The following is a 13,683-nucleotide window of genomic DNA, read 5'->3' on the forward strand; positions in this document are numbered from 1 at the left end:
TGCAGGTGGGGGGGGGGAGAAGGAGTGTGCAGGTGGGGGGGGAAACAGTGTGCAGGTGGGAGGGGGGTGGGAGAGTGTGCAGGTGGGGGGGGTGCAGGTGGGAGGGGGGGGAAGAGTGTGCAGGTGGGAGGGGGTGGGTGTGGGAGAGTGTGCAGGTGGGAGGGGGGATGGGAGAGTGTGCAGGTGGGAGGGGGGGATGAGGGAGCGGCGTGCAGGTGGGAGGGGGGATGAGGGAGCGGCGTGCAGGTGGGAGGGGGGGAATGAGTGTGCAGGTGGGAGGGGGGGTGGGAGAGTCTGCAGGTGGGGGGGGGTGTGGGAGAGAGCGCAGGTGGGAGGGGGGTTGGAGAGTCTGCAGGTGGGAGGGGGGGGTGTGGGAGAGTGTGCAGGTGGGAGGGGGAGGTGGGAGAGTGTGCAGGTGGGAGGGGAGGTGGGAGAGTCAGCAGGCGGGGGGGGTGGGAGAGTGTGCAGGTGGGAGGGGAGGTGGGAGAGTCTGCAGGTGGGAGGCGGTGGGAGAGTCTGAAGGTGGGAGGGGTGTGTGGGAGAGTGTGCATGTGGGAGGGGGGCGTGGGAGAATGTGCAGGTGGGAGGGGGGTGGGAGAGTCTGCAGGTGGGAGGGGTGCGTGGGAGAGTTTGCAGGTGGGAGCGGGGCGTGGGAGAATGTGCAGGTGGGAGGGGGGTGGGAGAGTCTGCAGGTGGGAGGGGTGTGTGGGAGAGTTTGCAGGTGGGAGGGGGGCGTGGGAGAATGTGCAGGTGGGAGGGGGGTGGGAGAGTCTGCAGGTGGGAGGGGTGTGTGGGAGAGTGTGCAGGTGGGAGGGGGGTGGGAGCGTCTGCAGGTGGGAGGGGTGTGGGAGACTGTGCAGGTGGGAGGGGGTGGGAGAGTCTGCAGGTGGGAGGGGGGTGGGAGAGTCTGCAGGTGGGAGGGGTGTGTGGGAGAGAGTGTGCAGGTGGGAGAGTATGCAGGTGGAAGGGAGAGTCTGCAGGTGGGGGGGTGTGGGAGACTGTGCAGGTGGGAGGGGGGTGGGAGAGTCTGCAGGTGGGAGGGGGGTGTGGGAGAGAATGTAGGTGGGAGGGGGGGTGGGAGAGTGTGCAGGTGGGAGAGGGTGAGGGAGAGTATGCAGGTGGGAGGGGGGGTGTGGGAGAGTGTGCAGGTGGGAGGGGGGGTGGGAGAGTGTGCAGGTGGGAGGGGGGTGAGGGAGAGTATGCAGGTGGGAGGGGGGGTGTGGGAGAGTGTGCAGGTGGGAGGGGGGGTGTGGGGGAGTGTGCAGGTGGGAGGGGGGTGTGGGAGAGTGTGCAGGTGGGAGGGGGGATGTGGGAGAGTGTGCAGGTGGGAGGGGGGGGGATGAGGGAGCGGCGTGCAGTTGGGGGGGGAAGGAGTGTGCAGGTGGGGGGGAAAGAGTGTGCAGGTGGGAGGGGGGGTGGGAGAGTGTTCGGGTGGGAGGGGGGGGGGGAGAGTCTGCAGGTGGGAGGGGGGGTGTGGGAGAGTGTGCAGGTGGGAGGGGAGGTGGGAGAGTGTGCAGGTGGGAGGGGAGGTGGGAGAGTCTGCAGGTGGGAGGGGGGATGAGGGAGCGGAGTGCAGGTGGGAGGGGGATGGGAGAGTCTGCAGGTGGGAGGGGGGGTGTGGGAGAGTGTGCAGGTGGGAGGGGGGGTGTGGGAGAGTGTGCAGGTGGGAGGGGGGGTGTGGGAGAGTGTGCACGTGGGAGGGGGGATGAGGGAGCGGCGTGCAGGTGGGGGGGGGGAAGGAGTGTGCAGGTGGGGGGGGGAAAAGAGTGTGCAGGTGGGAGGGGGGGTGGGAGAGTGTGCAGGTGGGGGGGTGCAGGTGGGAGGGGGGAAAGAGTGTGCAGGTGGGAGGGGGGGGAGGAGTGTGCAGGTGGGAGGGGGGTGGGAGTGTGTGCAGGTGGGAGGGGGGGATGAGGGAGTGGCGTGCAGGTGGGAGGGGGGGGAATGAGTGTGCAGGTGGGGGGGGGGGGTGGGAGAGTGTGCAGGTGGGAGGGGGGTGGGAGAGTCTGCAGGTGGGAGGGGGGGTGTGGGAGAGTGCGCAGGTGGGAGGGGGGATGGTAGAGTCTGCAGGTGGGAGGGGGGTGTGGGAGAGAGTGCAGGTGGGAGGGGGATGGGAGAGTCTGCAGGTGGGGGGGGGTGGGAGAATGTGCAGGTGGGAGGGGGGGTGTGGGAGAGTGTGCAGGTGGGAGGGGAGGTGGGAGAGTGTGCAGGTGGGAGGGGGGTGGGAGAGTCTGCAGGTGGGAGGGGTGTGTGGGAGAGTGTGCAGGTGGGAGGGGGTGTGGGAGAGTGTGCAGGTGGAATGGGGGTGGGAGAGTCTGCAGGTGGGAGGGGTGTGTGGGAGGGTATGCAGGTGGGAGGGGGTGTGGGAGAGTGTGCAGGTGGAAGGGGGGTGGGAGAGTGTGCAGGTGGGAGGGTATGCAGGTGGGAGGGGGTGTGGGAGAGTGTGCAGGTGGAATGGGGGTGGGAGAGTCTGCAGGTGGGAGGGGTGTGTGGGAGAGTATGCAGGTGGAAGGGGGGTGGGAGAGTGTGCAGGTGGGAGGGTGGGTGGGAGAGTGTGCAGGTGGGAGGGGGTGTGGGAGAGTGTGCAGGTGGAATGGGGGTGGGAGAGTCTGCAGGTGGGAGGGGTGTGTGGGAGAGTATGCAGGTGGAAGGGGGGTGGGAGAGTGTGCAGGTGGGAGGGTGGGTGGGAGAGTGTGCAGGTGGGAGGGGGGTGGGAGAGTCTGCAGGCGGGAGGGGTGTGTGGGAGAGTATGCAGGTGGGAGGGAGAGTCTGCAGGTGGGGGGGGGTGGGAGACTGTGCAGGTGGGAGGGGGGTGGGAGAGTCTGCAGTTGGGAGGGGGGTGTGGGAGAGACAGCAGGTGGGAGGGGGGGTGGGAGAGTGTGCAGGTCGGAGGGGGTTGAGGGAGAGTATGCAGGTGGGAGGGGGGTGTGGGAGAGTGTGCAGGTGGGAGGGGGGGTGGGAGAGTATGCAGGTGGGAGGGGGGTGTGGGAGAGTGAGCAGGTGGAAGGGGGGGTGTGGGAGAGAATGCAGGTGGGAGGGGGGGTGGGAGAGTGTGCAGGTGGGAGGGGGTTGAGGGAGAGTATGCAGGTGGGAGGGGGGGTGTGGGAGAGTGTGCAGGTGGGAGGGGGTGTGTGGGAGAGTGTGCAGGTGGGGGGGGGGGTGTGGGAGAGTGTGCAGGTGGGAGGGGGGGATGAGGGAGCGGCGTGCAGGTGGGGGGGGAAGGAGTGTGCAGGTGGGGGGGGAAGAGTGTGCAGGTGGGAGGGGGGTTGGGAGAGTGTGCAGGTGGGAGGGGGGGGGGGGAAGAGTCTGCAGGTGGGAGGGGGGGTGGGAGAGTGTGCAGGTGGGAGGGGAGGTGGGAGAGTCTGCAGGTGGGAGGGGGATAGGAGAGTCTGCAGGTGGGAGGGGGGGGTGGGAGAGTGTGCAGGTGGGAGGGGGTGTGGGAGAGTGTGCAGGTGGGAGGGGGGGTGTGGGAGAGTGTACAGGTGGGAGGGGGGATGGGAGAGTGTGCAGGTGGGAGGGGGGGGTGGGAGAGTGCAGTTGGGAGGGGGGGTGGGAGAGTATGCAGGTGGGAGGGGGGGTGTGGGAGAGTGTGCAGGTGGGAGGGGGTGTGGGAGAGTGTGCAGGTGGGAGGGGGGTGAGGGAGAGTGTGCAGGTGGGAGGGGGGGATGAGGCAGCGGCGTGCAGGTGGGAGGGGGGGATGAGGGAGAGTGTGCAGGTAGGGGGGGGGATGAGGGAGAGTGTGCAGGTAGGGGGGGGATGAGGGAGCGGCGTGCAGGTGGGAGGGGGGGATGAGGGAGAGTGTGCAGGTAGGGGGAGGGATGAGGGAGCGGCATGCAGGTGGGAGGGGGGGATGAGGGAGAGTGTGCAGGTGGGAGGGGGGATGAGGGAGAGTGTGGATGGTATCGTCCATCCGCGGATGCCACAGGTCAGCTGCCCTTATATGGCAGGACGGTGCCGAGGACACGGCCGCAGGTTGCGTGTGGCTGATGGGCACAGGCGAGTGGCACACTGGTGAGCAGTACGGTGTGAACTGACCGTTGGGCGCAGACAGTGACCAGGTGTTAGGCTGGCTGCGTATCTGCAGCGCGACCAGGCCACCGGGACACACAGGGATCCCATGCAGCCCAGCTGGCGAGGTGTGGAAGAACCTTCGTGTAACATGTCGTTTCTCTGCCCCCCACCACCCTCCTGCAGGTCACCATGTATGCCAACCAGACAGCGATGTTCACTGCCGTGGTTGGAGCCGCAGCTCTGGAGTTTGCCATCCGGCAGCGTAGAGTCGGACGGCCCACAGTGGCTGCAGATGCAGCGGTCGCCGGTGCAGCAGAGGGGATGGCCGCGGAGTGGCCCGTCGTCGACGCGCAGGCCGCAGGCGCTCACGACCCGAATGTACAGGGGGATGCCGAGGGGAACATTGACCGCCAGACGGCGAGGAATGCAGAGGAAGTGCTTGGGGGGGAGCAGGAGGAGGAGGAGGAGCAGGTGGAGCAGGAGGATCCACTGATGGTGGTGCCAGGGCGCCACAGGCATCCAGCAAGGCCGAGGGTGTACCGTGACAGAATGTCATTCGAGGCCCTACCGGACATCACATGCAGGAGGAGACTACGGTTCAGCAGGGAGACGGTCGCACATATATGCCAGCTCGTGGCGCACCTCGCACCACGTGGAATGGGAGCAGGACACGCGATACCAGTCTCCGTCAAGGTGACGGTGGCCCTAAACTTTTATGCGACCAGTTCCTTCCAGGCGCCGAGCGGGGACCTATCCGGGATATCACAGGCATCGGTCCACAGGTGCATCAGGGCTGTCACCGACGCCTTGTACGCCATCGTGGACAGGTACATTCAATTCCCTGAGGACCGAGCACAACAGGAAGCACGGGCACGTGGATTCGCCAAGGTGGCCGGGATACCGATGGTCCAGGGTGTCATCGATGGTGTGCAGGTCCCCATGCGCCCACCTGCAGACAGCAGGGAAGTGCGACCCCCACATGAAGATCATGCACATGTGTGCAAAGTACCCCGGCAGTGTGCATGACGCCTACATTCTGGCACAGTCGTTCATCCCCGCAATGTTCGATGGATGCCCGCCCCCCGGCTGAGGGGCTGGTTGCTGGGCGACAAGGGCTATCCATTGAGGTCATGGCTGCTGACTCCAATACGGAGGCCTCACACCAACACGGAGAGCCTATACAACGAGGCCCATGCAGCAACCAGGGGTGTGGTGGAGCGGTGCTTCGGGCTGCTGAAGATGCGCTTCAGTTGCCTGGACCGATCAGGAGGGGCCCTGCAGTACCGGCCCGACAGGGTCGGTCGCATGGTTGTGGTCTGCTGTGCGCTGCACAACATTGCCATGCAGAGGGGAGATGTCGGAGGGAGGACCTGACGGCACCGGAGCCAACGCAAACGAGGGGGATGGGGAAGAGGAGGATGCGGAGGATGAGGATGATGGCGCGCATCAGGGTGGGGGGAGGGGGGGGGCAGGACACAGACACTGCACGGCTGCTCGTTACGTTTCGCGCCAGCTGGCGAGGCACCAAAGGCCTTTCCCGCCAGCCGGCGGGGCGGAAATCAGCCCGGCTCGGGCCTAGCCCCTCAAGGTGAGAGCTCGGTCGCTCAAGATGCGGAGACTTCCGCACCTTTGGGGCGGCGCGATGCCGGACTGATTGGAGCCGATTTTGGCGCCAGTTGGCGGACATCGCGCCGATATCAGAGAATCCCGCCCCCGATGCCCCAGACAATATTCAGTGCTGAAACTTCTCAATTAAATATAAAGTTACAACTGTAATGCATTTTCGAAAGCACAGCAAGTTAAAAGAAAGAAAGAAAAAGTAAATGGCACAATTAATTGGTTCTCTTTCTTTGTGAAGTCGAAGGCAGCAGGTAAATAGGATAACCCTGGGAATACCATCAAATACGAGCGCTTTTGAATACGTTTGTTTAGCATGTCCCAGATCTTTTGCTTTTTAAACAAAAGTAAGCTCCAATTCATTGATTCACGTTACTTTGAATTGCCATTAATTGCCCCACACATCCAGAAGCTGCAGCCGAATCCCACAATGAGTTGGAAACATTAGCGCTCGAGCTATAGGGCAGAATGCCCAAACCCTGACTTGGGCACTGATTGAAATGATAATGGAGAACAGTCCTGTTGTACTCGTCACTTCAACTGTGTTTCCAGCACATTTTTTCAGACAGCAAGAAAGTGCTCATACAACAAAGTCCTGTTTGCACATGTCATATAGGCTGTTTTGCGATATATCATACAACAAAACATCTATTTAAAACCCCGGGTCTATACTTAGGTCAGAGAGATTGTCAAATTGCAGTGCCCCAGACTAACCACACACCAATCAAATTCCAAGATTGGCTCACCTAACCCGCATTTTGCAAAAGTTTTTTAACCACTGTGAAAGTTAACCATTGCCCCACAATGATCCCCTCACACAGGCACGTCTTCACCTTCTCCCCTCACTCCTCCCCTCGTTCTACCTCATGGCCAGCTACTCCCATCACCCAGCCATTCTCGCTGGAGTGCCGACACAAAACCCTCATGCCCAGCTTGAGCCCGGCACTGCCCAGCTAACAAGAGTCTCCGTCATCTCTCCATTCAGATTGCTCCCTCTCATACCAGTCGAACCTCTAAACATGTGTCTTCAGGCAAGCGATCCACACATTCTTGCACATTCTGGAGCTATGGATCATGATGGCAGAGGCCTCAGCTTCCTTTCCATCGCATGGATGACCAGGAATCTCTCCCACTCTACCCCATGCCAACGATGTGCGTTGGAAGGATTTTTAGTTGTCATGGGAATGTCCCTTTAAGAAATGTTTTTGTCTTATCACATGGCTTCAGTGATGTCATTTTGTGGGTGGAGCTGGGCTGTGGCTCTGAGAGTTGGTTTTTACTTTCGCTTTGGTTTGGGGCTTGTTTGTGGCTCTGAGGTTTTGCTTTCAGAAAGAGAAGTATTTTGGCCTGTCCTTCTAGCTTCAGTTTACAAGCTGTTTCCACACTGCTTGATAACTTGAAAATAAATAATTGCTTTCTGGAAGGAACTCAAAGCTGCTGTTTTGGAAAGGAAACAAGAGCATCCATACCAGGTCGTGAGTGCTGTGTGCTGGGCCACACCTTTGGAAAGGGGGCACTGGTTTATGGGATCTTGTTATTAAATTGGAACAGTTAAAAGGGGGAAATGTATTACGGGTGATACATAGATTACTTAGCTGTGTGGGATATTTATGTTTGTAGTTGATAAAAATGCTGACTGCGTGTGTTTATAAAAATGTTAACTAAATTCGGAGAATAAAGCTTGTTTTTGATTAAAGGTGCTTAAGGCCTCTGTTGAATAATACCTGAAAGACAGGCCCTTGTGCTCATCATAACCAAAATCGCTAAACAGTTGCAGGTCAGGTGAACTCCATGATATACTTTGGAGTTTTCTAAACCCTGCCCCATAACATAATTTTGACACGCAATCTGTTTGGTCCAGTTATGAATGAACACCAAGTCCTGGGGTGGGATTACGAACGAGGAACTTCCCGCCTTTGAAGCGGGGATCTCCCCAGTGTTTTAAAAAGAAAATATTAAAATCGGTACTTTGAACTCTGCCAAGGAATCAATAGCTAGTCTCCTGTTTCAACTATGAGGTCAAGGCACAAACTGCAGCCTTTACTGCATACTTTCCTTTTTAATGCATCTCAGGATTACTATTTCTCTTTTCACTCAGAATGTTCAGCTTTTGAAATTGATATCTGGAGCACAAAGTGTTTTTGTGACATTTTCACACGAGGTGCAACGTTAAACCAATTAACTCGCTGCCTTGCAGCGGGCCACGCTGAAGAAACTGATCTCAGTGCCACCGTATTTCTCGAAGGTCAGAAGGTCATAAACAAACACTTACCTCTTCTAGCAGACGTGTAACAGCATCTATATCATTGTACGTTTTAGTCATCTGGCCCACTCTTTCAGCACATAGTACTGCAAAAGGAAAGACGTCAGCAATTTTAGCCACTGCTGCAAACATGAAGCACTTGGCCAACATGCCAATATGACAAGTTCAATGGTCAGAGACCTAATGTTTCCTAATTTACTGTATTGTTTACAAGCAAAAATTACCATCTGGCTAAACAAGCGGCACAAAATTAATGCATTTGATTTGTCTAAAAAAATAAATTCAGATATAGTCAAATCAAAACAGAGTGAGCCATTTGCTTCAATGGAATTGCGACTCCACTGACATGGAGAGGTCTTTGGTAGATTGAAATTTAAACTATGAAAAAGTGGAGATAAAATCAAAATTAGGTTCAAGTCCATTCATCGTTTTATTTGGGTTTCCAAATGATGCAAAATTAAGAGATATTTGACCTTTACGCCACTATCAGCACCTACTTTAGTCTTTAATGCTATCATTAACACTCTGTCTTGTGTCCATGACATCTTTGTCAATCTCTCCTTACCTCCCACCTACCCCTGACCTTCCATTCCACTCCACCTCCTCCATTTCCCCTCTCCAACTCTATAATCCATTCTGAAGGGTCAGATGGGCTTGAAGTGTTAACTCGTTTTCTCTTTCCACAGATGCTGCATTTTCAGTATCCACTGATCCAGCATTTTCCAGATGCATAAGGGCTTTATACAACCCGGAGTGAAGGTATATTATCGTAGAATCATGGAAACTCTACAGTGCAGAAGGAGACCATTCGGACCATCGGGTGGCACTGGCCCTTGGAAAGAGCACCCTACTTAAGCCCAAGCCTCCAACCTATCCCCGTAACCCAGTAACCCTACCTAACCTTTCTGACACTAAGGGGCAATTTTAGCATGACCAATCTACCTAACCTGCACATCTTTGGACCGTGGGTGGAAACGGGAGCACCCGGAGGAAACCCACGCACACACGGGGAGAAAGTGGTAACTCCACACAGTTACTCAAGGTAGGAATTGAACCCGGGTCCCTGGAGCGGTGAGGCAGCAGTGCTAACCACTGTGCCATCCTAAGCAAAGCTCACAAATAATAGCTCTGACGTGGTCATCAATAATGCAATTGCCGCAATCCTTTCGCAGAAAAGTACGCCTATTCAGAACTCCATTGCAATGATGTCATCGCTGGCTGGAAATTGATTGCAAGAGATAGTTTTTACAAAATGGAAGAATAGGAGTAAGATGGTGACTGCCACAAATCGTGTCAGGCAACACAGGATATCAAGTGAAACTTAAAAGGCCTGGCCTATCTTTGTCTGAAACTCGGAGTACAGGAATATTAAACAAAATAACAGCCATGAATAATCCGACAGCAAAATGATATTGTTTGAGGTCTGCTCGATAAAAAGTAACTTGATTATTAGATTCTTCAAAAGGAGCAAAAAGGCATGAAATAACGTGTTTCAATTTCCAACAGTGACTGCTATCAGCAATTGGAATGGATCTTTGGGCATGAGTAACATGTTTTCCAAAATAAATGTCTGTGTCGAATAACACTTTACTGCTGCACTTGAATGAACAGGTTTTGATGTGACAATTCTACATTTTCAATGACCTACATGCCGCTAGTCTCCATGCATCACATTAACTAGGTCGCTATACATCTTCTGAGGAGCATCGCTATTCATGTACACAGGACCTCACTGCACATCGACTAGAGAACGCTGATAACCCCTTTGGCGGAATCACCCATGCTGATAAAATAATCCAGCAGTTGAGACACGTTAACTGCAGATGGTTTGAGTGTCAGCGATTCAGCAAAAAATAAAAATAAAAAGACTCGTCACCCCATTCAATGAAGTATTTAACTGGATGTATTTTTAAAAAGGGAATTCCAGCAAAAAGTCAGCTTCAGGGTTGATCGCGCCGTCGGCAATTCAACAAGCTATTCCAGGAATCCAAAAGAGGACGACTCCTGAAAAAGAAATTGAAGCCTTTGCACAGAACCGGAAAAAAAACGTTTGCCATCGATCCAACATGGCTGCGAACGTAACTAGTAAGCAGCCACAGATCAGGCGTTCATGGGCCACATTGAAATTTAAACGCATTCATGTGCCAAATAGATATTCTCTGTACTAGAAAACCATAATGTGAAGAGAATATCAACACACCAGCAGCAAAATTAATTCTGCAATAGATTTTTAAAATATAAAACGAAGATAAAAAGAACAAAAAAAGAGAATTCACTTTTACCCTCTGTTTACATTCAACTATAGAACTGGGGGGTGTACAAATAATTTCCGGATATGTTCAATTCTACCGTAACCCATTATTGTTTACTTACAATACCAAACAGGAATCTATTTCTCTTTGAATACTTGTCAGGTTGGTACTGTTGCAATTGCCATCGCTCAGGGTACTGAGCATTTGTAGAAATTTCATACGAAAACAGAGTGAACAATTGAGTGTGACCCACACTGGAATGCAGCCTAATATGCATTGCATTGCCACCTCTTGCACAACCAGACTGCGAACAGATTCTTGGCAAGGTCAGAGGCACAGGCAGCTTCAGTGTATAATGTTAAGAATTATGTGCCACTCAAAAGGGGGGGGGGAAGGAAGAGAGAGAGAGAGAACCAAAAGTGGTACTGGTCTTCAAATGTCAATCAGATCTGATTTGGTTTGCACTGTTTTCATTTCACTTGCACCTGAATCTCAAGAGCGCCATCATTCGACCAGGTCTACCAGTACTGGCTCTCTGCAAGAGCAATTTAAGCTTGTCCCACTCCCCCACCATTTTCACCCTAATCCCTCAGCTCCTCATTCAATTCCCTTTCCAAAGCCACAGATCCATGGAGTCGCTACATTGCAGAAAGAGACCATTCGGCTCATCGAGTCTGCACTGACCCTCTGAAAGAGCACCCCATCCAGGCATACTCCCCTGCCGGATTGCTGTAACCCACCTGACCTGCACATCTTTAGACTGTGGGAGGAAACCGGAGCACCCAGAGGAAACCCACGCAGACACGGGGAGAACGTGCAAGCTCCACACAGACAGTGACCCAAGGCTGGAATTGAACCCGGGTCCCTGGCGCGGTGAGGCAGCAGTGCTAACCGCTGTGCCACCAGTTGAATCTGCTTCCATCACCCTTTTGGGCAGCAAATTCCAAGTCGCAACCAACCCTCATTCTTCTAAACTCCAGTGAGTACAAGCCCAGTTAATCCAACCTTTCTTCATATGTCAGCCCTGCCATCCTAGGAATTAGTCTGGTGAGCCTTCGCTGGACACCCTCAATAGCAAGAATGTCCTTTCCCAAACTAACGATGACCATGAAACCATTGTCAATCGTCGTTAAAAACCCATCTGGTTCGCGAATGTCCTTTAGGGAAGGAAATCTGTCATCCTAGCCCAGTCTGGTCTACATGTGACTCCAGACACACAGCAATGTGGTTGACTCTTAACTTCCCCTCAGTTGGAGGGCAATTTGGGAGGGGCAACACAGAATTAAACCCTCGAAAGAAGGGAGGAAGAGGATGAAGATGGCTTTGCTCGTTACCGCCTCCGCAACATTCACAATGCAACACTGTTCACATGGAAACCCACACCACAGATTGCAAATTAACGCGCTGAAAACAAATGAAAGCCAAAGGGGAACTATACAGAAGGTGCAAACCAGATTTACATAAAACGTTTGTGCACCTGAATCAGAAAAAGAAAAGCTTCCCTTGTTTCTTCATTTGCAATCTTTCACTTGTAATTTTGGGCTAGGTAGGGGCGAGGATAGGGCAGGGATGAAAAGCGCCAAGCAAAGCTTTAAAAATTGCTTTCAATGGACGGTCATCGACCCAAAACTTTGGGTGGGATTCTCCACCTGACGCCGATCTCTTAATCAGCGATCGGGCGGAGAAACGCTTTTTACGACCGAATCGGGGGCGGCGCCTGTTTTCGGATGCTCCACGCCCTCCAAAACGGTGTCATCGGTGAGTATGGACGGCCTCAAGACGTCACCTGAAGGTCCTCCCCCAATGCTCTCCCCCCGATGGGCCGAGTTCACGGTGGTGTGGGACACACGTGCTCTCACTTTTCGGCAAACTCGCATGGCGGCTGCAGACTGTATCCAGCGCTGTCACAGTCCAGGCAGAGCGGGTCGCTGCCGGTTTTGGCAGTGTAAAATGCCACTGTTCCCACACCACTTAGCTGCAAAATCGGAGAATCCAGCCCGTCCATTCTCTTTCTCTCCACAGATGCTGCCTGACTATCATAGAATTTACAGTGCAGAAGGAGGCCATTCGGCCCATCGAGTCTGCACCAGCTCTTGGAAAGAGCACCCTACCCAAGGTCCACACCTCCACCCTATCCCCATAACCCAGTAACCCCACCCAACACTAAGGGCAATTTTGGACACTAAGGGCAATTTATCATGGCCAATCCACCTAACCTGCACATCTTTGGACTGTGGGAGGAAACCAGAGCACCCGGAGGAAACCCACGCAGACACGGGGAGGATGTGCAGACTCCGCACAGACAGTGACCCAAGCCGGAATCGAAACTGGGACCCTGGAGCTGTGAAGTAATTGTGCTATCCACAATGCTACCGTGCTGACCTGCTGACATTGCCCTGGATTTTATGGCCTTATTCCAGATTTTGCTTTTGCATCCTGTCATTTCCCTCATTTTCTTTTCTTTTATATAAATTTAAATTTAGAGTCCCCAATTATTTTTTTTTTCTCCAATTAAGGGGCAATTTAGCTTGACCCACGCAGACACGGGGAGAATGTGCAAACTCCACACGGACAGTGACCCGGGGCCGAGATTCGAACCCGGGTCCTCAGCGCTGCAGTCCCAGTGCTAACCACTGCGCCACATGCTGCCCCTCGTTTTCAATTGTCTCCTTTCATATTGGTTCTGAAAGTTTTCACACTTGCCGTGTGATGGCTCCATGGGCAGATTAACTGCACATCCTATCTGAGGCCCGACCACTTACACTGCTGCTTGACACTCAAGAAAGCATGTGTTCAAGTGGATCTCCACTTCCCTGGAGGTACATAGAATTTACAGTGCAGAAGGAGGCCATTCGACCAATCGAGTCTGCACCGGCTCTTGGAAAGAGCACCCTACCCAAGGTCAACACCTCCACCCTATCCCCATAACCCCATAACCCAGTAACCCCACCCAACACAAAGGGCAATTTTGGACACTAAGGGCAATTTATCATGGCCGATCTACCTAACCTGCACACCTTTGGACTGTGGGAGGAAACCGGAGCACCCGGAGGAAACCCACGCACACACGGGGAGGATGTGCAGACTCCGCACAGACAGTGACTCAAGCCGGAATCGAACCTGGGACCCTGGAGCTGTGAAGCAATTGTGCTATCCACAATGCTACCGTGTAGTCCAATAAAATCAACAACAACTTACATTTATATAACATCGGCAAAAGTACAAGGAAAACACTTCCAGGTATGTCACAGGGTGTCTAATTCTTTTTTAAAAATAAATTTAGAGTACACAATAAGTTTTTTTTCCAATTAAGGTGCAGTTTATCGTAGCCAATCCACCTATCCTGCACATCTTTGGATTGTGGGGTGAGGCGCACACCGACACGGGGAGAATGTACAAACTCCACACGGACAGTGACCCATAGCCGGGATTCGAACACGGGTCCTCAGCGCCGGAGGCAGCAGTGCTAACCAGTATGCCACGTACCGTCCCTGTTCTATCCTCTCCTGTGATACAAGCATCACTGGCTAGGTTAGCTATTAT

General features: G+C 54.2%; 1 protein-coding gene across 8 annotated transcripts in view; it reads right to left on the minus strand.

The window, feature by feature from the left end:
• trak1a (trafficking protein, kinesin binding 1a) overlaps positions 1–13,683 on the minus strand; it is a 266,087-nt gene that overhangs the window by 45,030 nt on the left and 207,374 nt on the right. For all 8 annotated transcript variants that reach the window (XM_072510051.1, XM_072510052.1, XM_072510054.1 and 5 more), the window contains one exon: positions 7,898–7,974. In XM_072510051.1, coding sequence (XP_072366152.1) covers positions 7,898–7,974 — 77 coding nt within the window. The remainder of the gene's footprint in view (positions 1–7,897; positions 7,975–13,683) is intronic.

The sequence above is a fragment of the Scyliorhinus torazame genome, chromosome 6, assembly GCF_047496885.1.
Source record: "Scyliorhinus torazame isolate Kashiwa2021f chromosome 6, sScyTor2.1, whole genome shotgun sequence".
NCBI lineage: Eukaryota > Metazoa > Chordata > Chondrichthyes > Carcharhiniformes > Scyliorhinidae > Scyliorhinus > Scyliorhinus torazame.